General features: G+C 40.3%; 1 protein-coding gene across 3 annotated transcripts in view; it reads right to left on the bottom strand.

Annotated features, from left to right (window-relative positions):
- The window catches only part of KCNIP1 (potassium voltage-gated channel interacting protein 1), a 454,198-nt gene that overhangs the window by 15,269 nt on the left and 412,701 nt on the right, over window positions 1-26,228 (bottom strand). For all 3 annotated transcript variants that reach the window (XM_067567451.1, XM_067567452.1, XM_067567453.1), the window contains 2 exons: window positions 17,215-17,339; window positions 4,244-4,313 (listed from right to left, as the gene is read on the bottom strand). In XM_067567451.1, coding sequence (XP_067423552.1) covers window positions 4,244-4,313; window positions 17,215-17,339 — 195 coding nt within the window. The remainder of the gene's footprint in view (window positions 1-4,243; window positions 4,314-17,214; window positions 17,340-26,228) is intronic.

Here is a 26,228-nt window from a genome sequence, read left to right as displayed (position 1 = left end):
AGTCTTCCCACACATAACTCTAGTAGAGAATCATGTATCATGGGAATGGGCCATTGCATAAAACCATAACAGCAAGCTTGAATTAACCTTAGTAGAAAGAACAAATGATGAAGCAGATTTCAGTATGCCACCTCCAAGACACTGATATTATAAGTCTGTAAAGGAGCTGGGCACATAGATGAGTTTTTCAACTACTAGAACATCTCATTGAAATATATCTATTAAACTCAAATATTCTGTAATCCTGAAAAGAATGCAATGCACATACAGACAGTGTGTGTGTGTATATATATATATATATATATATATATATATATATATATATATTAATTAACACACATCCATACATAATGCACATATAGACATATATATTGTTGTAAAATTTGTTTCTGCTGTGCTATTGATATTCTGAAACACAAACATGCACACTTACATACACATCCAATGAGGAGAAGGAAATCTACTTCTACTAACATTCTAATATCATTCCCTGACCAACGGCTTTGGATGAATCCTACAGAACAGCAGGCGCACCACTTGGGGTCTCAAGCAGGGAGGGGGAAGTCTAAGAAATTTACTGAACATTTCCCAAAATTCTACCAAATAGTATCACTGGTGGAGAGAGGAGATTGGGGTAGACACCCTGGTTGGGGGCAGAGGAGGGTCTAGAGTTGGGTGATTGAAGGGTAGGCTTGTCAACTTTCTAACTGCTGAAAACCAAAAACCAAACACCTTGCCCCACCCCTTACTGAGGCCCCACCCCTGTCCTGCCTGTTCCCCTTGTTGCTCACTCTCCACCCACCCCCATCGCTCACTTCCCCCCTGGGACTCACCTGCCTCCTGCTGATCCAGGCTGGGAGGAGCTGATGCAGAGCCTGCCTGCCTGCCTGCCCGCCCACCCACCTGTCCAATCAGGTACAGCACAGCATGGCAGGGGTCAGTCCCCAGAGTGAAGGGCTGGGGCGGAGAGGGGGGTTGGTTCCTGGAGTGAGGGCCACGGTGGGGAAATTGGGGCACAGCGGGGCAGAGTGTGGGGGCAGACAGAATCTCTCCCACCCACCAGACAGCAGCGCTGATGCCAGTAGCTTAGTTTGGAGCCCTGTCCGGGAGCCAGCCAGTTGCTGCTGCTAAGCTGAGAAGGTTGCAGCTCCTCCAGGCTCCAGCAGCAGGTGCTGCTCTTTCTGCCCCCCATGGCTGAAGCTGGTTACTTCAGGCAACCGGACTTTTAGCTGACCCGTCACTGTCAGGTTCCCTTTTCGACTGGATGTTCCAGTCGAAAACCAGACACCTGACAACCCTATTCAAGGGGTTAGGGGACAGGCCTTACCAGTTCTGATCCTGAGTCATGAAGCTGAATTACCTTGACTTTAGCAAAGCTTTTGATTGGGTCTCCCACAGTATTTTTGCCAGCAAGTTAAAGACGTATGGGTTGGATGAATGGACTATAAAGTGGATAGAAAGCTGGCTGAATCATTGGGCTCAACGGGTAATGATCAAGAGCTCGATGTCTAGTTGGCAACTGGTATCAAGCTGAGTGCCCTAGGGGTTGGTGCTAGGGCCGGTTTTGTTCAACATCTTCATGAATGATCTGGAGGATGGGGTGGATTGCACCCTCAGCAAGTTTGTGGATGACACTAAGCTGGGGGAAGTAGTAGATACGCTGGAGGGTAGGGATAGGACACAGAGTGACCTGGACAAATTGGAGGATTGGGCCAAAAGAAATCTGATGAGGTTCAACAAGGACAAGTGCAGAGTCCTGCATTTAGGATGGAAGAATCCCATACACTGATACAGAGTCGGACCCAACTGGATAAGTAGCAGTTCTGCAGAAAAGGACCTGGAGGTTACAGTGGACAAGAAGCTGGATATGAGTCAACAATGTGCCCTTGTTGCCAAGAAGGCTAATGGAATATTGGGCTACATTAGTAGGAGCATTGCCAGCAGAGCAAGGGAAGTGATTATTCCCTTTTATTCAGCACTGGAGAGGCCACATCTGGAGTATTGTGTCCAGTTTTGGGCCCCCCACTACAGGAAGGATGTGGACAAGTTTGATAGAGTCCAGTGGAGGGCAATGAAAATTATTAGGGGACTGGAACACGTGACTTATGAGGAGAGGCCGAGGGAACTGGGCTTGTTTAGTCTGCAGAAGAGAAGAGTGAGGGGGATTTGATAGCAGTCTTCAATTATCTGAAGGGGCCTCTAGGAAGGATGGAGCTAGACTGTTCTCAGTGGTGGCAGGTGACAGAATGAGGAGCAATGGTCTCAAGTTGTAGTGGGGACATTTAGATTGGATATTAGGAAAAAATTCACTAGGGAGGTGGTGGAATCTCAATCCTTAGAGGTTTTTAAGGCCTGGCTTGACAAAGCCCTGGCTGGGATGATTTAGTTGAGGTGGGTCCCGCTTTGAGCAGGGGGTTGGACTACATGACCTCCTGAGGTTCCTTAAAACCCTAATATTCTATGAATTGTTGGTTGGGGCTGGTGCTCTTCTTCATCATCCCTCAACTCTATGCTAGGGCCCCCTGATGGTCAGGCCGGGCCCTTCGCTCTGCACTGACACCTAGTCCTGCCCCATTGCTAGGAGACCGCAGTGGAGTTGGGTTCCTGGATGGGTCCTGCAGACTGTGCAGTGAAAAAAGCCTGGGAGAGGCAAAACCAATCCCTGGACCACCACCCACTGCTCCCCGAAACCAGCACCCTCAAAGCCAGGTCCTTAGCACCCTTCTCTGCCACAACACCCCCAGGGTCAGCTCCAAGTCCTCGGCATTCACCCTCCCCCATGGGCAGTGTGCAGGAGTCCTGTAGCAGCATCTGTCCTCACACCAGCTGCGGGGGAAGCAATTATCGAATGCGTTGGGATAGGGGTAGGGGAAATCTTTGCCCCTTCCCCTTTGTGGTGCCCCTGCAGGACAGCATGTGTTTAGTTAAATTGAAGGTAGCTTAAAATATTTTTGCAGTGCATCTCTTGTTAAAAATATTTAGAGTTATAAAACATTGACTTTCAAATGTGAAAGAGTGATTGTATCAAAACCTATGAGTAAGAATGGTCAGATTCCTGTTATTACTGAAAAGGCCAAGGAAGCTTTATGTTCTATGTATGAGTTTAAAAGGCAACATGTATTACACTATTATATTCAGTGTAATCTGTCTTGAATATTTGATCACCCACGGAACCAGCAAACGTTGATTATGCAATTTAGGTTGGTCTGTCCATATCAAACTGTATGGCACTAGGAACTTGAAGAGGTCTTTAAATAGTCTCTGGTATCGTTTGCATGGCAGGGATCTTGGAGGACTGGGCAGCCTAGTGGAAAGCGACACCGGCAGGGTCCTCCCTGCAGTGAGTTTAAGTCACTTCCCTGGGCTGCTTCCTACTTATAGAGTCCTTCAGTTTGGGGCACAGCCCCCAAAGTTCAAAAAGGCAATCCCCTTACAACAATAGAGTCCAAAAAAGCAGGGCTCTGAAGGTTCTCCAAGGAGTGGATGGGTAAAGAAGGCTCTGCTCAAGGACCTTACGCAGGCTCAGTCTTCTGTGTGGCTTCCTGGAGAAAGATTCCTCTCTCCTTTAGCCTGTCCACCATCCTTTGCCTGGGTCCTGGGCTTCTGAGCTCCCTTTTAACCCGCCCCTCCAGTCAGCAGCCACTTGGCAGGTCTGATGGTATGGGTTCAATATTGCCTTTTAACCTCTGTTGGGCCCAGTGTGGGGTTTGTATATCCCATCACAGTTTCCATTACAGTAGTACCTAGATGCAAATCAGAATTGAGATCCCACTGTGCTAGGTGCTAAGTGCTGTACAGACAACTGTAAGAGACAGTCTGTGTCTTAAAGAGTTGATATTCTATGCAGAGCAGAGAGATTATGTGTGGGAAGGGAAAAAGGCACAGAAAAGGGAAATAACTTGTTCAAGGTGACACAACAGCTGGGAGGCAGAGCAAGGTTTCTGACTCCCGGTCCAATGCCCGAACCACAGTAGCAGTGTTCATCTTAAAAAAGGAGGTTGACCACTGGTAATGCTCGCTAGCGCTGGTTTACCTGTGTTTCTGTGCAGTAGGTATACTAGGGGGCCTATATTTATTTTCTCATTGTTCATTTGTATTTTTATATTTAAAAAACTCAGTAACACTCAAAAATCAATTCAAAGTTACAGTATGCATTAACTGAAATAGATTTGCTGCAAAATGGCATTTATGAATGTTGACATCCTACAATAAGTCTGATAATCACAAAGAATTTTTTGCTCACCTCCATGTGGAAAAAACTGTGCATAGATCTGTTTGAACGTCTCTTCATTAACAACCCCACTAGGACATTCCTGTTGGAAAACCAAGAAAAACCCTGTAACCATTTGCAAAACACTACATGCCCAAAGAGAGCAATTACACAATTATATTCCTGTTCCTGCAACATACTGTATGCATGGTTTGTGCAACTGAAGAAATTAAAATGTTTAAGACTAGAATTCTCTAGATCCCATCAGCTTGGCTCACAATTTAAAAGAAAACAAAGTAAAAACTCCACACTTCAATCTCCATTTTGTAGGACAATCTGAAAAATTGACTCATGCCTTTTGCCACCTAAGGCCTTCAGATAATAAAATAATAAACAAAATTAATACCAAGTATATTTCACGCTTTTCATCTGCAATGTTCTACATAAACATTAACTCTTTAACCTTCAATGGAACCCTGGTGGTAAGTGATATTAGACTTGAATGGTGCTTATAAATAGTACTTATAAATAGTAATCACTATTAGCCCCAGAAAGGTTAGGTAACATTCACCCAAGGCTACTTCACTGAGAATCATTCCATCAACTTCCGTGGGAACTGGGTCACACCCATAGAATTTTGTCAGAGCCAGGATGAGAATACAAGTGGTTCTGACTTCTGTTCTATGTTCAGGCCACAACCTCTCTAACTTCTGCAGTTAGTGCTGCTGTTTTCTAATATGGGTAACAGTGCTCTGTGAACTAACCAAAGTTACAAATCTATGGGATTCCGTACGTTTCTACAACTGAATTGTAGAAAGAATTATTTGTCCTACTTACACAATAAACCACAGTTAAATCTGTATCTTTTTTCTTGACTTCATACAATTCACTTGTCTAGGTCCTAGTAAGATTTTATATTTACTCCAGTATCATAGCACCGTTTTGGATTTGGGTAATGCAAACTACTTTCAGGATGAAACCTGAAAATATGTATGTTTTTCTTGGTTCAGGGATTGGATGCATATTCAAACTTGAGACAGCTTTCCAAAGCTGGACTGAGTTTTGAGACAATTTATATAGGCTGCAGGGTTTTTTTGGGTGCCCTGTTAAAACTAACATAGAAAATAAGAGGAAAGTTTCTAGTTTCTCGGTTGTGAAGACATCTTTCACTCTTACTTCAGTCGCCTTTAAGTCAATGCACTGCTATTCTGCTTCCTCTGCAGAAAGACAGAACAATCTTCCCCTTTCATCTTAATGGACTGTGAACTTCAAAGCCTGTTTCCTGCCATTATAGCCTGACACTTTTAAAGAAGTTTATTTAAAAAAAGCTCACCCAGCTTGTGGCCCAATAAAAAGTTCTGGAATTCAATAACAACACTTTTTATGTTCACATAAAATACAGTTAGCAATTCTTTGCATTTTGAAGTGAAATGTATTGCATTTTAGCAGTTAAATTACTACCTAAGTACGTCAGTGAGATTCAATGGCACTTTACACCATGATTTAGTGATCCAATTTTCCAGACATTTCAAATGTTTCCTGGTTCATGTTCTTTCCCACAATGCTTGCTGTTAAACCAATTTTGAAATGGCTCTTCTGAAAATATTGGATAACAATAATGCAATTGTCTGTGTTGCTAACCTGATTTGATGAGGCAGAAGGTAACATTTTAGATATGAAAAAGACAAAGTAAACAATTGCCCACATCTCATAGTAAGAACCCAGTTCTGCCCTTGCATCTGCACACACAAATCTCAGAGGATCAAATTCTGCACTGACCTACATGACACACAATCCCATGGAAGTCAGCAGAGAACTTGCCCCATTGATTTCCACGAACACCTCACAAATAGATCTGAAAATGGGAACTGACTCAACTCATGTACATCATTTACAGACTCCTCAGTGACAGAAAGGCAAGTGTTTATCAAATTCGAAATAACAGGTGAGCATGTAGAAACAGTAATTACATATTACATATTATTACAACCCGGGTTCAAGACCCTGCTCCATGCCAGACGCCTCCTGGGTGACCTTGGGCAAGCCCATTATCTTCTCTTTCCTTCAGCTCCCCATCTGTTCAATGGGTTTAATACTTCCTGATATCATAAGGGGGTTGTGAGGATGAATACAATACAGATTGTGAGGTGCTCAGATACAATGACAATAAGTAACTTTGCTAGATAAGATAAGGTTAGCCTTACTATGCTGAAGTTAGCAATATCCATCATGAAGTTATGAAACATTTATGGCTTGAACCCACATTTGTCAACTCAACAAGAGTGAAGCATTCCACCTTGATTATAGTACAATGTATACTAAAATCTTTCTACCTTGATGAAGAGGTAATCTCCTCCCCTTATAATAAGGGCTGCTTATTTTTATTTTACAGTCGTGCCTGGAAGGTACAATCATCAAGTTCAGGCAGGCACTATAAATACAAAGCCAGCAAATGTCATGAAAGAATTTTCAGTCTAAATAGACAAGATAAAGAGTGGGAGTAAAGAAATATCAATCCCCATTTTACAGATGAAGAACTGAGGCCCAGCTAGACCAGTTGAGAAGGTGGCTATGAGTGGGTGATCTCGGGTTATGGTGACACTATTCCACTTGGCTATTGTCCTAACAAAGGGCACGTTTCTGAATTCCTTGGGCACCCAACCCCACCATTGTAACCATTGAAGGATCACACCTGTTTTTTCTTGAAAAGTTTGATTCTGTAGACAGAGCCAGACTCCAGGCCCTGCAAAGCTCAATGCCATAAGTCACCTGATTCAGGGGAGCTAGAAATGACACCTCAATTTTCAATTAAAATTTTTTTCTAGCCCTTTTTTGCATGATGACAACCTGGGAAACAAACCAGTCACCAAGACTATAAGGAACAGCAGCGGGGCTCTAGGCAGTTGGTGAGGGACTTTACATCGTGGCCCAGTCAACCTTAAGAGAGTCAGTTAAGTTTGGAGCTATGAAAATTGTTTTGCAGGCCCTCACAGAAATGTTCAGGTCAACCTGGTCTATGGACAAAGCTTGGCTGGGTTCCACATAATGGAAAAACCCATTGTGTTTTCATCCAACACTGATCTTCAGGCTCAAAAGGAAACACATTATTCATTTATGAGCACATTCCTATATGTAAGTCCATCCAGGATGGCTAACTCTCAAATACTGCCAGAGGCATTCTCAAGTAGCATAACAGAGTGCCTAATTAGGGATGGGTAATATTAATAGATCTGGGATCAAATTCATCTTGACTGGAACCACAAAAAGTTGGGTGGGATATTCAGGCCCATGATTTACTTATCTTTGATTTCTTTAGCTATCTTTAAGGAACAGAAAGTTCTTTGACATAACATTCCTGCTCAATGCACAGAATACGAAGGATAGAAAATGCATAAAAAGGAGAATTGTAAAAGCTCCCATTTGCTAACAGCATATGCTAACAATGTGCATGTACAAATCAAAAAGAGGGCATCTGAATAAGTGGACTGAATTAATCAGCTCAAATCGCCTTGCCTTGTGCAAACCACAGAAGATACTGTCAAAGGGGAGAAAAAAGGAGATTTATATTGGATCATCCTCCTGTAGATAAAGAAATTTAAAACTGGTCCACCCACTATCTGGATGTCACTAATTTAGGACAAATTTTAAAAAATAAAATAAAAAAAGAGAAACCAGACTTTTAATGACCCTGAATTCATATTTAATTGTGCCTGCATGTCATAATATTTGTCCTCTCCATACTCTAGCTCGAGTGCCACAAAATCAACCCTCAAACTCAACAGAAGATCTCACTCCTGAGAGCCCCTAACAGGAGTGTTCAGCATCTTACAGAATTAGGCTTCCAGCAAAGAATAAAAACCCATCTTGTATCTTAATTCCGTGTCTGCAGGATCAGGGCCTTGTTTTTTTTCCTTTTTGTAGAGATTGAATGATGATTGCTAAGTATAGCAACTTTATGGCAGATTTCCCAGTTGGACCAGCATCTTCTAAGTGCTAAAAGAAGCTCCTAATAAAACAGCGACTTATGCGTTCTTTTGAAGCAGGCTGTTTTATGTTTCTTTTCTCTATTTCTGTGCCATTTCAAAACTCTAGAAGTCACTTGAAGTGACCTAAATATTTGGTTGGAGCACAAATTCTCCATCGCTCTCATATTTTCCTGTTCTGCAACATAAATGGAGGGGTCTCAATCCGAACCCCAAATCCATATGCCCATCTACATCTGAAAACCAGGTTTGAAAATCAGCCCATCTGTGCTGATAAACAATGATTCAAAGGAGAAATTTACTAGTGGGCACCTTATGACAGTGAAGGCAAAAGTGTGCAAGATGGCCTCTAAAACTGTACCTGTGATTTTACACACACATCCATTGGCACACTCAAACCCTTTCCCCTCAACACACCTAGCATTTGCTCACACATGCTGTGGCTTAGTCATTTGACTACCTGATTTAAGGCCAGATTGAAAAGTTTTTAGAATTTCAGTACTTAAAGGCTAATCTGGAGAAAACAGATTTGACTTTGTTTCCAAGTATGAACTACCTGCAATGTCAATTAGTGGTAGATTTGAACCCAGAATAGAAGATGATGCACTGAAGATGATGTATTCATCCCTTATTAAAATGTTACGTTATCATATCAAACCAGCCCCAAAGACTGCAGGGCACTATTAGATTATAATTTTAGACTGTTCCTGTAGAATACCATGGTAGTTAGTAGAAGGGATGGGCTAACACGGGGGAGGGGGGCAATATTTTTCCAAAGTTCAAGTTTCTAATGGTAGTTTACAGTGGAATATAGGAGCATAGGACCCGATCATCATTGATCAGTCAAATCTAATATTCTATCAATAGTGATTCCTGGGAGATAAATTCTTTCCTGACCTCTGAAATGATAAATTTATGTCCTGAAACAGTTAATTGCCTTAATTGTAGTTTGCACATCTTCAAACATATTGATCATTAATCATTCTTTGTCAACTCCAACCACTGTATAATATGTAACTATGCCTTCTATAGCACTGATTCCACAGGCAGAATACATTGTGTGAGGATTTATTTCCTTTATTGTTGTTCAAATATTTACCTGCCATTATTTTCCTCCAGCACCTCCTTAAATAAATATAAAGTTCAGTTTAAAAATGTAGGAACTGGTCAGTTTTCACTATACCTTTCATAATTGTAGATGCTTTTATTAAGAGTCTCCTCTAATCACTTCCTTTTTCAAGGTAAATTAACAATCCTGGCTTGATAAAACCCCATCCAGCCACTAGCCCCCTTTGTGATCAAAGTGCTGCTGTGAAAGACTGAAAAGACCAACCCATAACTAGAGACTTCTGCTGTGGGTCCTTCCTATGTCAACCCTTCTATAAGGAGCAGCTCCAGCTGTGACAGCAGTTTTGGCCTGCATGCATGCTTACACTTTCTGAATTTCCACATGATTATTTTTGCTTCTGACACTCCATCTGGAAGCTGTGTGAGGCTTTGAATCAAACCTTCAGGAACGCTTCAGAAAGGCACTGCTGTCGTTGATCATCCTATTTCAGCTTTCTGTAACTGGATTTGCTTTCAGATGCATATGCTAGTTCCAATTAATTTGCACTTAATTGATCACAATTTTGTTTTATAAGAGCCAAATAATTCTCAAGAGTCCTCATTAGTGCTACAGCATGACTTAATCAAGCGGACTCAAAAGATGGAGCTCTTGTGAAACAAAGCAGGTATGCTCCATGTTCAGTTTAAATTCCACTGTAGGGAGAAAAAGTTTACCTATTAAAGAATAGTTTCAGGACTTTGGCTCACAGTGAAAGGATTTGGTGTTCCAGATATTCTGCTAAATCTGGTGCACTATATTCACACTGGTACTGGTGCAAAAGTACATGCTTTTACAACATTTCTACACAACCTGTTGTGTGCAGCAAGGATTGTACCCCATAGGGCTAGCCTGATTATATCTTTTCTTATGGGTTTGATTGTTTGTTTTATTGTAGTAGGTTTATAGATTTGTAATAGAGTATTTTTGGCTGTAATGCAAGGAATTTACAGGCCTTGAACTAAGGCAAGTTAGCACGTATATACTTGGGACCTTTAGCCCAGATAAGTGATGCTAAAGCATAAAGTTAACATATATATGACTTTTGGCATAGATAAATGAGGATGAGTTAAAGCAGGTTAGACCTTTGGCATAGATATATGGCTACCTATCTAGTTCATACCCTTTTTAAACTTAACAGGTACACCACAAAGAACATGAAAATAACCAGGTAGACTAGAAATATCAGATGTGAGAATAAGCTAATGGTCATTAATATGCATGAATATGTCCTTAACAATTATGAACATGCCAGCCTATAGAGTAAGTGAATCCTGATATTTTGTGGGTGAGGAAGTTAAGTTTGGACATGAAAGAAGGGCACAAAGTGCTCAGACTCCATAAGAAGGGCAACCCACCAAATTAGAAGGAAAATGCTTAATTCTTAGTTCTTATGTTAGTTAATTATAATCTTTCTATAGCACTTCAGCTCTCAGCCGCTCCTAAATTCTTCACCTCCCCCTTGAAAATTGAAATCTGGAACTTCCTTCAGTTGCTCATTATATTCAAAAGTGGCATTGCAGGCTCCTCAGCCATGTCTGTAGAATGGACCAAAACACTGCAGCACACCATGCTCTTTACCTCTCCATTGACATGTGAAGAAGCGCAAGCCCTGAGCCTACCTAGCCCCAAAGATTCAGTATTTGCAGGATGGAGCTAGATTTGGGAACTTCACAATGCCTGGTCTGATGTCATCAACCGTGGTCACTCTGAGGAGATTATGCATGTTGGACGATTTGATCATTAGGATAGTTTCCTGGCAGTATTAATGCACAGTCCTTTTCAGTCTAGGAAGGAGTTGCAATACTATTTGCAGGACCAAATGCTGCACTATTTAAGACAATGGGAATGTTGCTCTTAACCTGAATGGTGATAGATTAATTTTTAGCTGAACATTGCCTCTTTTCTATTTGCATTCTTCTTACATATCTAACAAGGTGTCCGAATTCATGGAAGAATGAGAAAGGTGATCACTAGTGTTTTCTTTTAAGGTGCTGAGACCAAATGCACATTTTGCAGAAGACCATTAAGTACTGAACATAAACAACAACACAGGGCACGTGTGCGAATCCAGCATCTTTTACTGCTTTTGATATGCTGAACCACTAAAGAGCACCACTACAGCAGTTGCTATTCTTTTTGCTGTTTGACTAAGAAATTAACTTTACCAATTACTTGCAAGAACAGTCAAGTGCTGTTGAGTGATGACTGGTGAGTGCTTAGAGTGGATGAAAAGAGAGAAAAACTAGCATTGTTCGAAAGTAGGTGTACACCGTGACTAGGCATATACCAAGGGGCACTAAAAAGTCAACACTTGTCTCCACTGAAATGGAAGAAACTCAATAGCTATCATCTCAGTTATCTAATCATTGGTAACAATAGCTCAGGATTGTATTGGCATTGTCTCTTTGAATACAATTTTGGAATTTAGGTTAGAATTTGTAAACCCTCAGATTTTGCTGCTTTCATTTCTGCTTCCTGGGGCTAAAATTTATTGCAGGGATTAAGTACTGTTGGAACACCAGATTTTCATATGACTCTTGGTTTCAGACTTCAAAGATGTAATTTTTCAGATAGCACTAAAGCATTGCTTTGACTTTATATACTAGAACTATAAGCCATTATCACTACAACTGTAGGGACATTCACACTGAACAGATGACCAGAATTTCAGTAGGTGCTGACTGATCTGTAATTTTGTGCAATTTTGTTGTTTGGTTATTTAAAATTAAAGAAAATATTTTTGCAGACAACCACTGATTTCCCTAACTGCACAGGACACTTCACAAACAGTACATTGACTATAAAAGGCCCAGCCATTTTAAATTAATACAATCAATCCCCAAAGAAATCAGACTTCCCTCAGGGGAGCATCCCACTACCCAGGGCTTACCTTTCTTTTTAGGTAGGCTGCTGACTCCAGTCACATTGCAGTCACAGACTCAGCGGCAAATTCAACACAACAGTAAACAGGCCAATTGCCTATAATTTAATCGTGCTCCTAGTTTATGCCCACTATGAAAGCTGGCTAATTCTAGGAGGTGCTATACAGACCACCCTGAACATGAGAGAGAAGGTGGGTGAGGTAATATCTTTTTATTGGATCAACTTCTGCTGGTGAGAGACAGAATCTTTCGAGCTACATAGAGTTCTTGTTCAGGTCTGTCTACACTGCAATTAAAAACCCGTAGCTGGCCCATGCTAGCTGATGCATCCAGACCTCTAGGACCCTCCCACTTTGCAGATCCTAGAGCCCGGGCTCCAGCCCATGCCCAGAAGCCTACATTGCAATTAAACAGCCCCACAGTACAAGCCCCATGAGACCAAGTCAGCTGGCACAGGCCAACCGCAGGTGTCTAATTGCAGTGTAGACATACGCAGAGTGTCACAGCTAAATAGAAGGTGGAATAGATTGTTTAGCATAAATAGTTAACACATATTTCAAGGGATCATTCAAGGTGGCCCATTAACACCCCTCCAGTCATAGGGGAAAGGATAAAAGGGGGAAAAGCGATGGAGAAGGAGTAGGATAGTTATAGATTGTTATAATAAACCATAAATCCAGCATCTCTATTCAGTCCATGATTTTTAGTATCTATCAAAGTTATGTATTTAAGCTCCCAGGCTTGTCTTTTGACAGCACCGTGCACATTTCCTTTCAAAATAAGGAGTGAAGTGAGCTACAGAGGGATCTCTTTGTCAGAAGTGTTCACGCACAGGTGATGCAGTGTTTTGGCTTTGATCATTTTTCTGTGTGAGTTCATTCAAGGCACAGGGATTGTCTGGTTTTACCCACATGGCCCATTGGGGCACTTAGGGCACTGGATGAGGCACGCTGCATGTGAAGGACCCCTGAATCTTGAAAGGTGTGTGGTGGGGGGTGCTGATCGTCGTAGCAGTGGAGATATGTCTGAAGGTTTTGTATCTGTTGGCCTAGCAGGTTCTGGTGCCACTTTGAGTTGGTGTATCCTGGGATGTAGAGAGCTTGTGTCTGATGATGAGCTTGGAGAGGTGGGGGGAAGTAAACTGCTTAGGTTACAGCAGCCTCTAGGCTCATCTAATCTGGGCTCAGGGTCAACCAGGGTATCAGTGAGCCACAACTGACTACTTGATAGACTTCCAGTTTAAATTGGATGTAGCAAATAATCTGACCCATTAATTGCATTTATAAAGTGCCCATAATCCTAACACCCTAGGCGCCATGGCATAAATTAAACAGGACCTCCATCATCATCCAAGAGAAGGGAACAAGTACAAGCAAGATAAAGAAAAGGGACCATATAGTCACTGGGGATTTGAATCTCCAGATGGCACTGTAACACCATCACAAAAAACAGATGGCTCAAAGCTACAGGAAACAGGGGAACGGCTGAGTCAGTGTGCCTGCTGTGCATAATTGCCCATCCCATCGCAATGATGATTTATTGCAAAACTCTAAAGCTGCCCTTTCACTTTGACTGAAACACAAAATACTAATACTTTAAACATACTGAGTGCTTAGCAGGAGAGAAAACATAGCATTAACATTGCTTTGTCCTAACAATCTGGAGCAAAACGAGATCTTGGTCACAATGTGAATTAATAGAAAGACCTTCAACAAAGCTGAACTTAGAAAATGGTCTAAGTCACTGATTAAATGAATTTGCTAATCATAATTTTGCCCTGACTGGTAATTTCTCCATATTGCAAAACAATAGCACAATTAGTCTCTGAGCACAGAAATGGCAGGGGCCAAGTATTAGATGCATAGAGAGAGCTGCTATTTGAAATGTGCAGTAACTGTCCATTTTACAGTGCAGGTGGCTGAATCGCTCTCTCACGCTGATGAGCAATGAAATTCAGCAAAGCTGAACACACAAAGATTTCGCACCCAATATAACAAGGTATTTCGGACACATTAGAGGTACACAATAATTCCTGATCTGCAGTGCCCTATACAGGAAAAAGTGTTTTGTAATGTATTCAGAATGAAGTAAAACATACATTTAATGGCACTAAAATCAGATAGAGAAATTGAAGGCTAGGTTCTGTCCTTGTCTTACTCAGCTAAGGAGAGAAATAAGTGCTTACCTTACATCTCATCACTCAGCCAAGTAAAATTGACTCAAATAGTGGGTCTGTTGTAGAATACGCTTTCGGCCTCCCCGCCCCCTGGTCCTTCAATGTAACTCTCTGCAAGCAAACGGGCATGGACTGGTGGAGTTTTGGCCACACCCACCCAACACATGCTATCAAGCTGGGATGGGAGAAGGGAGCTGCATCCTTTCAAGAGCTGCAGTAACTTGCTTCCCTACCTTCAGGAACAACTATGGCTCAGACGGGTGCCTCAGGCACCTGCGCCTCTTAGGGCAAGCACTGGGGTGAGGCGGCTTACACAGCACACATCGTTTAGAATACAAGCCAGCCCATGGTAATTTGCTCGATTTGTGCAGAATTCACAAATTAGAGATGCAGTTGGCCTTTCTCTGGCAAGTGGGCTGCGGACAGACAGATTCCACCGACAAGAAGCATTCTGCAATTGTAGGGAAGGGTTAGTCTGACTAGTTGCGGAGGCAGCCCCCATTTTGAGGAAGAACCTAAGAGCCTGATTCCACAAACCCTTGCTACTGGGAGTAAAAGTTAGTAGTGGAGTAGTGCTTGACTTCAGTGGGATTACTGTTAATAGCAAGTATCTATGACCATGATACTCAGACTGAGGCTTGCGAGCTGCAAGAGGCTCTTTAACGTGTCTCCTGCAGCTCTTTGCAGCACATGATGTTAAAACACTGTGTGATTTAATTGTTAACCAATCTAAGTTATTAACCAATCAGGATGCTTTTAACTATGTTATTAACCAATTGCAGTTGATAAACTAATAATACTTGATCAGTCATGTTGCTGTGAGAATAATATAAACTAAATATTTCCCATGTCATATTGTTTAAATATGAATATATAGCTCTATAGTAAATGAAACAATGAATTCACACTGCGATGGCTCTTTTGGGTCATGTTGATTGCTAATTTGCTCCTGAACCACTGAGGTTTGGGACCTGGAGCAGTCCCACAGAGATTTTATGTGCCAGCAGCCAGTCTTTGCAAAATGGAATTTCCATGGGACAGGCAGGATAAAGGACACTGAGCCAGATTCTCCACTGAAATCAGTTAGAATGGGCAAGGTGTAGGTTACCAGTGCATATGGCCCACTGTGTATATTTTGCATATGAAATTTATGAAGGGCTATATTTTTTTCTTTGAAAACTCAACAAAATGAAAGAACTAATAATTCAATCCAACCTTTGTTCCAGCAAATAAACATATTAAGAAAGTATGTTATATATTTTAAAAGTACCCATGCACAGACAGAAAAGAGGGAAATGCATATGCAAAAGATATTTACTCCCTGTATGTTGCAAATATATGGCAAAACACTCTATGAACGGAATTGAGAGATGTTAATGAAATTATCTGATCAGTGCTGTGTATTATAAATAACATATCTGTTTGGCAGAGACATCTTATCTACTTTATCATAAGTGAACCTGATTGCCTAGTGAGTCAAAAAAGCAGAGAAACATCTGTGGATAGAGGAGAGCAGATAGAACAGGTAAAGGGCACAAAGAGAGAGCAATTATTTTATATTAAGGTGAGGGTCCCATTTACATTTTATAAAGGGTTAATAAACAAATAGATGTTTTAGTAAATAACTGAATAATCATTAGAGAGTCCAAAAGGCTGCTTACCAGCCATGGCTTATAACTATCTACTGATATGCTTATAATTGTCTATAAAACAAACTACTCATGCATGTAACATGCTAACAACATCTACCATTTATTAATCCTTCATATGTAGAATCTTAGCATGAAGTATGACCATCAAGAGATCACTAGACTGCTGGATTTAAGGGTTCTGGGGATTTGTTCCAATTCCAGCCACTGATGTAACTTTACCCATCAACACTATGGATTACAATGGTAAAGCTGTGATTTGCACTAGTAGATCTCCATCTCTGCCACACCTTGGTTAAATATCACCAGTGCAAATAGCACTAAGCCACATGAAGTGGGTGCACCAGTGCAGCTACGCAGATGGCTGGACTCAGGGGACATCTCTGTGTAGACAAAGTCTTCTTCACAGAACAGGTTGCGTTTATCAAAAAAAGCTCAGAGTATTCATTTTAATTTAAAAATTCATTTTCTCCTAGGCCTGCACATCTTGTTTTTACTGTCTGAGAATACACCAGTAACAAAGTTTTACTCTAATTAATACTTGTGGAAAGGGGTTATCAAGCTTGGATGCTTGATCTCTTAGCCCTGGACATGATATTTGTAATAGGATAGGGCGGTGTTTGACACAGTAGGGGGTGGGTACCCCCCGTCACAGTTGTGACCCATACAAGAGAAATGTGGATATATATTCAAATAGTTAATAATGTGTCAGTAGATGGCATTCAAGCATATATAGCAACTAACCAACAGAGCTCAGTTTTTAATAACAAGAACTGATTGCTCACAGCAAACATTTTGTGATCAATCTGAAGAGTTAAAAAAATTCACAAAAAATATTGTGAGGTAATTTCAACCTACAGGTGCATCTGAAGAAATTGCTATGTGATTGCAGATGTTGGGATCAGAGAAAACAAACTAAATTGTCTGAGTAAATCATGTGATGGATATTCATTCAGCTCTAGTTTTAAGCAGATTATGATGCCAGGAAGAATATTTATAAGGTTTTTCTCAAGTACTGTGGCAACGAGAGGGTTAGAACTCAACTCCTCCTGCTCCAAAAGCCCAGGCCTTTAAAAAGACTCTCTGTTGATGTTACCAGGATAAAAACTATGGCTCACAGATGAGTAGTTTGGATCCCATGCAGCAGGGGAGGGGGGGTGGTGACAATACACACTAGTCAATTCATTGCAATGCTTTGGTTCTTACATTTTTAAATCCTCTGTAAAGGACTTGAAGTTCCTGTTTTGTGAAATTGGTTTGCGCTTCAAGCTGTTCCAGTCCTTCTGGCCGATAGCACACTGTGGTCATTTCTAATTCATCCTCAATTTTATCTAAAAGAAAAGACATGGAAATATTTATTTTGGTTGCTATATTTGGTATATTAAAGTGATGGGCAGCTCAAATAACTGGAATATTGATGTATCTCGAGAACAAAAATGAGAGACAAAAACTAACATAGAGCTTCTCTATACAACTGGTTTCAATCCTTTCAAAGCAAAATTAAAACCAAGGAGTACAGCAATACCCAAAATTCCTTACTGAGGGTAAATATTTAGTATTCTGCTCCCAGGGCAGAAATTGATGATGTGAAGAGAAACACAGGTAGCTTATTATAGTTCTTCTAAAGAATGGTGGAAGTTGCATGTTTAAATACCTGTATGATGCACAGGAATAATCCTTCTAGGGTGCTAATCTTAAAGAAGAGCTTGCAAGCATCAGTGGTAAGTGACAGGGCAGACATGCTTAAAGGAATTATACAAAGAAATGAATTACACTGAGCAGAAACAGAGAAGGAAACTCTCTCGCTTTTGTACATGATCAAAAGAGCTTGAAGTGTTAAGGACATTATGGATCACATTCATTCCAGGTGTAATTCAGGTTACGTCCAATGGATGTATGTCTAGGAGGAATTTGGCCCAGTGCCTACATGACGTTGTGGGGGAAGTGGGTAAACAGTGAAGTGCCAGTGTGGATTTGGTATAAAAAAATTTTCTTGCAAATGTGAATGGATTTAGACACATGCAACACATTCTTCCACCCAAATCCTCCCATCTGACTTGTAGGTTGTAGAATTCTCTGCCAAAAATGCATAGATATGAACAGATGCTTACTGTATTCCAGTCTGAGGTTATCAAAAATACTCCTGACGCCAGATGTGTCATTTGTCACAGCTGTCCCAAAGGCCCAAATCCTGTAATGAGCTCTGCATAGGTGCAGTCTAAGCCATGAACCCATACCATCTCTATTGTGTAAAGATCAGTGAGCGCCTCCAGTATGAACTCACCTTCAAAAAGTCATCAGTACTAGACCTTCAATGTCTGTCATACACATTTATATCAAAACAACTTCATTTGTGTCCCACAAAATCAATTGGGTCACTATGGTGAATTATGGCAATTCCTGCCCAAATGCATACGGTTAAACTAATAATCAAATACAGGTTTGGGAAGGAAAATTCCCCTAGTCTTTGTTTGACCTTTGAGCAGAGATCATCCCTTTGAATTCATCTGGATTTCTTGTGAATTTAAACTGGGCTTGGCACACTTGGGGAATCTTTCCACCCTCTATATCCACAAGTTGAGAACCATTGTCCTAGGGTACATCTACACTGCAGTCACCGGGTGCGATGCCAACTTGTGTAGACATACCCAAGCTAGCGTTAATCTAGCAAACTCATTTTGTGGAATAGCGAAGATGCAGTGGCACATACTTCAATGAGAGTTAGCCCCTTCAGTATTTACCCAAGGTTCTGGGCAGGTTTGTGCAGCCCCGACTAAATGCACCCTGCCACAGCTTCATTGCTCTAGGACTCAAACTAGCAAGATTAAAGCGAGCTCAGGTATGTCTATCTGAGCTGAAATCACACTTGGTGATTCTAAAAGAGACATGCACTTACTCCTAAGGAATAAGATTAAAGTACAGCAGAGAAAATTTAGCCTATACATTAGTATATGTATAACTCTGCAAATAGCTCGGCAGTGGAATGAACTGCCATGGGAAGTTATGAAATGCTATCAGTGGCCATATTTAAGACTAGACTTGACACTCATCCACCCATCAGCAATAATAAAATCTGTCCTGCCAGGACGAGGGGACATGGACTTGAATGATTCTAGGATACTTTCAAAAGCCATATCAGAGAGACTGTGCATTTCAATACAGAAAACACTCCAAGACTCTCCCTTTCATTAATTATTTCTATAGGACCCTAGATGCCACAACCTAGAATATTATTATTCTGATTGGAAAAGAGGAATTTGAAGATCTTTACTGTGTTTTCCTTTTCCCCTCTTTTTCCAGTTAACTGAGTATTCACACTGCATGGATCTAGCAATCAACCCCAATTTGAAGATTGACAATGGTATCACCAGTCTGTGTCATATGAAATATGTATAATCAATAGCCAATTAGTGCTCCCCCTAACACACACAGCACCCTCACAATGTGTGTTCAGCGGAAGAAATTTCAAGCTGTCTCCATTATGGTTTCAAATATGCTACTCCTTTGATGGGAATGGGTAGATTAATTAAGATGAATGCCACTGCACATAGTTCCAAAAATTGCCTAACAGGGATTTTTAGCACTCAGGATCCCCTTGACCAGATGTTTCCTTCTGCTGCAGTGTTACAATTAAAATGATCTAAGCTAAGTGACTTCTTCTTCAACACTTAGCCGAATTGTCAGCCACAGCAATCATTTGTCATTTGGTCTGTTCCTGTGCGGCCACAAGGGCTTGACGGGTCGAGAGTCCAACATCTGAACAGATAGGGGGTCTGCCCGTGGGCCACCTCCACCCATCGGTTGGTGGAATTTTATCTTGGATGTTAGAAGCCATCTGGAGAATGGAACATCTTGTGGCATTCTAGCGACATGTCCAAAAAGCAGAAGATGCTGTCTGCAGACAATGGCCCCAGTAGTCTGCAGACCAGAGTGACCGTAAACATCTGTATTACAAATGAAGTCATTCCACTTCATGCCCAATATACAATGTTGGCATTTTGTGTGGCAAGCCTCCATCTTTGCCCAGTCTAAGCAGTGTAGTATCCATGTTTCACAACCATACAACAGTATGGAGAGGACATAGCTCGAATACATCCTGAACTTGGTTGTCATGCTGAGATGACATTGATTCCATATTCGTTATTCTTCTAGTACAGAACCTGACAGATTTCGTGAGGCACTCCAGCAAATGGAGGAGGAATTGGCTAAGCTTGGCTTCCAAGTTTTGTGGCCAAAGACAAATCTGCAAAATCTAGGATCAGGTCTAACGATGACTCCAATCCCTTTCAATAATGAAAAAGTCGAAGCAGTCTCCAGCTTTTGCTATTTGAGTTGTATACTCACCAGTTCCTCCAACTCTCACGTGGATTTTCTCCACTGGGTTGGCATCTCAGTATCTGCCACAAGTAATTTACAATGAATATGGAATAAACATCATCTCGACACAGCAAGCAAGTTCAGGACCTATTCGAGCTGTATCCATCCTAAGTGACTGAAAGGGAGTAAAGGCAAAGGGAACCAGAAATAGGGTTAATTAGATCAAGAATAGAATATTTGATTAGTGATTTAGAAAAATGAAAGGCAGTAGCAGAAAGGAAACTGTGAGCGGAGAGCAATGGTCTGCAGAAGAGGATGAGATGGTGAAGGGGAGAGAGAAGTTGGAACCATCAGCAGAGGGAGACAGAGTCCTGGAAAGGAGAAGAACGAGGAGACACCCCTAAAGAAGATAGAGAGGAAAGTCTGGAACAAAGAGATACTGTTAGAAGGAAGAATAGGGGGTTGGAGAAGAAAGTGTGTTAGCAAAGCTAAAAAGAAGGGACTATGGGAGATGAGGAGAAAGACATGTATCTTTGAGCAAAGGATGCGTGAGAGGAAAATGTCCTAAAATGAAGGGGTGGAATATGGAGGAGCGAGAGAAAAAGAAACAGTGTAGTGTAGAAAGAGGTCGTAAAGAGGGAAGGAAAAGATAAACAAGAAAGAGAAAGAAAGAGAATTTCGGTTATCAAGGGATCCAACCTAGGGCAACCCACCCCAGTCAACATGATTTTTCATGACTAAAAGGTATAATTTGCCTTGAAAATACATTAATTAAAAACTTTACATTTTCAATCCACCCAAACATTTCTGGGTTCTCTCCTGCCCCATACAATCAACCAGCTTGTAGCTGCTACAGTCACTTATGTGTTTTCCCTCCCAACGGTGCCATGATTTAATAAAAAGTGCAGCACACAGACAATATTTATGATTAGGCATTGCTCGCTCGTCTCCTTCCTCTCTCCCTCCCAATGAGTTCACATTCTCTGAATTTATCTCCTTTAGCCTTGCTCACCTTCCTCACACTTTTGCATTACAGTCTCATGGGTCAACATTCCCATGGGTCAACATTCCTGCTAACATTTCCTATTGGCTTGATCTAATCTAAGGTATTTATACAGTGACAATCACTGTAGAAATTAGGTGTAAAATTCAGGTGGAAGATAAGCACATCAAACAATGAATTTGACTCTACTTTTGCCCAAGTAGGATTTGGCTAATTAAACTTGACTTTTTTAAGAAATACGTTTTCCTGCATCTCCGAGATCTTGCATGTCTTATTCCATGATAGGCAGTGCCGCACTCTGATGAGGTGTTTAAACTCAGGCCCTTTGATTTAAATGAGAGGCTGGAAGTATTTTCTACAAGGGGTACTCACCTGTGGAATTTGCTTCTCCCATCTTAATTCTCCAGACCCTGATTCAGGGTTATTGACAATTCAGAAGGATAGAACCTGGAATGCTTATAGAACAACGTACTAACTGATAAATCACAAGATGGGATACTGATAGGGGTGTGCTATAATCAGACGAATGAACAGCTCTATAAACATCCACCTATAATGTGTAAAGGAAAAAGCGCATTCTCATGGGGGATTTCAATCTAGGGACATGTGCTGGAAGTCTTATCTTTTAGAATTTTATAAACATTTTAGGTAAAGTTCTAACACAAAGAGTATTGCAACCAACTCATGGTAATTCTGTATTAGAACTCATTCTGATGGATAAAACATTAATTGAATTGAGGGGTGCCTAGGTTCATGTGCTCATTATCTAATTTCATTTGTTAAGTACAAACAAAATATAGTCCTGACTAGTAACATATACGTGATGCTTTTAAAATTTCCTGAAGCTGAAAACAATTATGAGCAAAATTGAGTGAGAAGAAATATTTAAACATAAACATGTAAATAATAACTGGGAATTGTTTCAGGATGCTTTATTAGATGCCCCTAAAAAACCTCCCCCACAGTTCCTCAGTAATGAAAGAATGCTTTTTCGGTTAAAAAAATTCCTAATTAAGAGGGGAGGTAAAGGCAGCAATTAATATATATATTATATATATAAAACAAATTGAAAAATGGGGAAGTTGATTGATAGCAATAATTTCAAACCAGCAGTTAGGAAATGCAGACAATTATTAGTGAAAAATCTATGGCCAGTAGGTTTAAGGACAAAAAGGAGGAGTTATTTAAAAAAATCCAAGCAATGGTGTAGGTGCGATACTAACTAAGGAGAGTAAAATTATCAGTCATGGTGTATAAAAGCTGAAGTATTTCTGTTTTGTATTTGGAAAGCAACAGGATGATATATACATATCTTACCGTGATAATGAAATGCTTTCTAATACATCAGTAATTAGGAAGATTGTTAAACAGGATCTATTCAAGATAAACATTTGTAAATCTGCAGGACTTGATAGCTTGCACCCAAGAGTATTAAGATAATTGTCTGTGGAATGCTCTGAACCATTAATGTTGATTTAAAAAAAAAAATTAGAATACTGAGAGAAGTTCCAGGGGACTGTTAAGAGGCTATTATTGTGCCAATATTTAAAAAGAGGCAATGGGATGACATGGGAAACTAAAGGCTAGTTAGCCTAATATTGATCCTCAGCAAAAACATGGAAAAACTGATATGGGATGCACTCAGTAAAGAATTAAAAGATGACAGCATAACTAATGCCAATCAACATGGTTTTATGGGAAACAAGTCCTGTCAAACCTGATACTTTTTTTGTTTTTTGAGATCACAAGCTTGGGCGATAAAAGAAACTATATTGACATAATGTACTTAAACTTCCGTAAGGCATTTGACTTATATAATGACAATCAGATAAGAAAATTTGTGCTATACAAAATCAGTGCACCCTATTGAATTGATTAAAAGTGGTTAAATATAATACAAAAAGATCACAAACAGCATTTGTAAATGGGGAATTGTCATTGAATAGGGGCATCTTGAAACGGATCAGGTAGAGATCCATTCTCAGCCCAATGCTATCCAATGTCTTTATCGGTGATCTAGAAGAAAATATAAAATCATTACTTGGAAAATATGCAGATGACAGAAAAATTCATAGTTGGTAAATAAAGATAGGGACAGGTCAGTTATACAGTTTGTTGCGGGTTGCTTGGTAAGATGGGCTCGTTTGAACAATGTGTATTTTAACACAGCTTAATGCAACAGCATATGTCTAAGGACAAAGAATGGAGGTCACACGTATAATTGGAGGGACTGTATTCTGGAAAGCAGTGACTCTGAAAAGAATTTAGGGCTCACCATATACAACTAATGGAACAGAACTCCCAGTGCAATTCTGTAGCTAAGTGGGTGATTGTTCTTCTCAGATATATACGCAGGGTAGTACCAAACAGGAGTAGAGAGATGGTACTACTTCTGTATATAGCTTTAATGAGACTATTACTGGATACTGTATCCAGTTCTTGTATCCACACTTCAAAAAGGACATGGTAAAAATTGGAAAGGGATTGAAAAGAGCTACAAGAATGATTTGGGGGTCTGGAAATCATACCTTATAATAAGAGACATAAGAAGCTCAATCTATTTCGTTTAACCCAGAGAAAGACAAGAGGGGACTTGTTCACTATTTCTAAGTAGTACATGGCGAAGAGATATCTGACCATAGGAAGTTCTTTATTGATGTATCTGCTAGATTAATGAGATCTAATGGTTGGAAGTTCAAGGGCTTCTCCACCCATAAACTGCTAGTGTCACAGCTGCACTGCCAAAGCGCTTCAGTGAAGACCCTACCTATGCCAACAGGAGGAGTTTTCCCATCAGCATAGGTACTCTACCTCCCTAAGAGGCGGCAGCTAGGTCGATGGAAGGTTTAACTGCACCACTCAAGAATGTAGATTTTTCACACCCCTGAGCAATTTAGTTATACTGACCTAATTTCTTAGTGTAGACCAGGCTTAAAATAGAGAAATTTAGATAAGAAATAAGGCATATTTTTTAAATAGTAGGTGTAATTATCCGTTATAACAACTCAGACAGGGAAGTGGTGGATTCTCCATCACTTGAAGACTTAAAACTAAGCCTGACTGTCTTTCTAAAAGTTATGTTATCATATGAACAGAGGCTATGGACATGGTGCAGAAATTACTGAGTAAGGTTCCTTGGCTTGTGTAATGCAGGTCAGACCAGGAGATCATAATTGTCCCTTCTCAATTTAAAATCTATTAACCTGGGGTTTCAGGCACTTTTCAGACACTGTGTAAAGTGTCTTTGTTTCAGGTTTTCTGGGAGACATGCAGATTGATAAAGTAGGCTATAGAATATAGATTATAGAGGGTAGATTTGTACCTCTGAGGTCTAGTCGTCTTTAATTTTCATGTGTGGGAATTTACTTACTGAAGACTGTGTGACTGAGTATTTTAAGAAAGGAATTGTTGCACTGACTTTTTGTTTAAAGTGATGGGAATTGCTGAACGCTTAAGAGGCACCAGATAAATCAAAATATGCAAATATATGGAGAGCCAAAAGGACAAAATAAATATAAACCACCTATACTACTAATGTTCCTGTTAAGTTTACCATTATCCTATTTCCTGTGCACAGAAACTATTTCCATCCATAACCATTTCTCAGACCAAATGAAACAATTAAAAATACTCAGCTCTGCATATCATTTTGTTTAATGAAGATAGCCATAGAAACGGGGAGCGGGGGGGGGGGGGGGGGGGGAGGGGAGAGAAACACACACATTCCTCGAAGCATTCTCATTGTATCTCTATAAACTTATCATTGTACTGCTGTCAAGAAAGAAATAGCAAGCTAAGTCTCTTTGCTTGCTACTGCCTTTCCAGAATTAGTGGCTCAGTTAAATGACCTAAAGTGTGGGTCCAGATGAAACAAATGAAAAGGAGCTCCATGCATTCTACCTAGATAGATAGAAAAAATGAAAAATGTGAAAGTAGAGCCACATATATTACATTTTCTATGTCTTGTTTTTCCATTTATTTGATAGGTTAAAGCAGGCAATTTTTCTTCTACATGACTGTAGCAAATTCAAAGCCACAAAACAAGTGTATCTAAATTGTAAGCACCATAATGGGATAAAGCCTCAGTTGGTGTGACTTGGCATAACTTCATTGTTTTCAATAAAGCCATGCTGAGTTACACTAGATGAGAGTCCAGTGATATGTTTATTGTCCTCTTTACAGGCGTACAAATGTGAGGGTCAAAGCCCTAAGGCAAATTATACAATTCACATGGAGACCCTGGGTAAAGGTGGGGGATAAATGGTGATGTGAGAGACAGAAAACACTAGGGTCTCTTTGAAACTGATTATGTTTCTAAAGACTGTTAAGGGCACATAATTAACTGTTCTAGACAGTTTATAGTACAGCATGTGCTTCTTTAAACATTATTTGAAAATATATAAGTTAGATGATGTGTATCCTAGGATATTAAAGGACTGTAGAAATACAATTACTGTACCACTGAATTATTTTTCAAAACTAATTGAGAACTAGGAATGTACCAGATAATTAGAAATGCTAAAGCTAGTGCCAATCTTCCTCAAAAATAAAATAAAATAAATCCCAAAGTTAATATCATTTAGAAATCTCATTTTGATTCCCAATGGAATAATAAAACAAATATTGAAAGAGAAAAATTAACACAATGTTTAAAAGTCAAAGGAACCATAAGTTTACTGGCAATTCAGGTTAGACTCACTGGATCCAATTCCCTGCTGTTTCACACCCTGTGTTGCCATTTACACCTTTGCAAAAGAAAGGGAAAAAGTGCTATGAAGTCAAGATGGTAGCCTTTTATAACCCCTTGGCACAGCTGTAAATGACTTCAACAAGATACAAGTCAGCCTCATTCCTTTTGGAAGACTGATACCATTTATAAAATTATGTATTCACAGTATCA

The sequence above is a fragment of the Emydura macquarii genome, unplaced genomic scaffold (assembly GCF_026122565.2).
Source record: "Emydura macquarii macquarii isolate MOO-44397 ecotype Brisbane River unplaced genomic scaffold, CSIRO-AGI_Emac_v2 contig_2768, whole genome shotgun sequence".
NCBI lineage: Eukaryota > Metazoa > Chordata > Testudines > Chelidae > Emydura > Emydura macquarii.
Note: the sequence above shows the minus strand (reverse complement) of the source record. Positions and strands in the feature narration are given on the sequence as shown.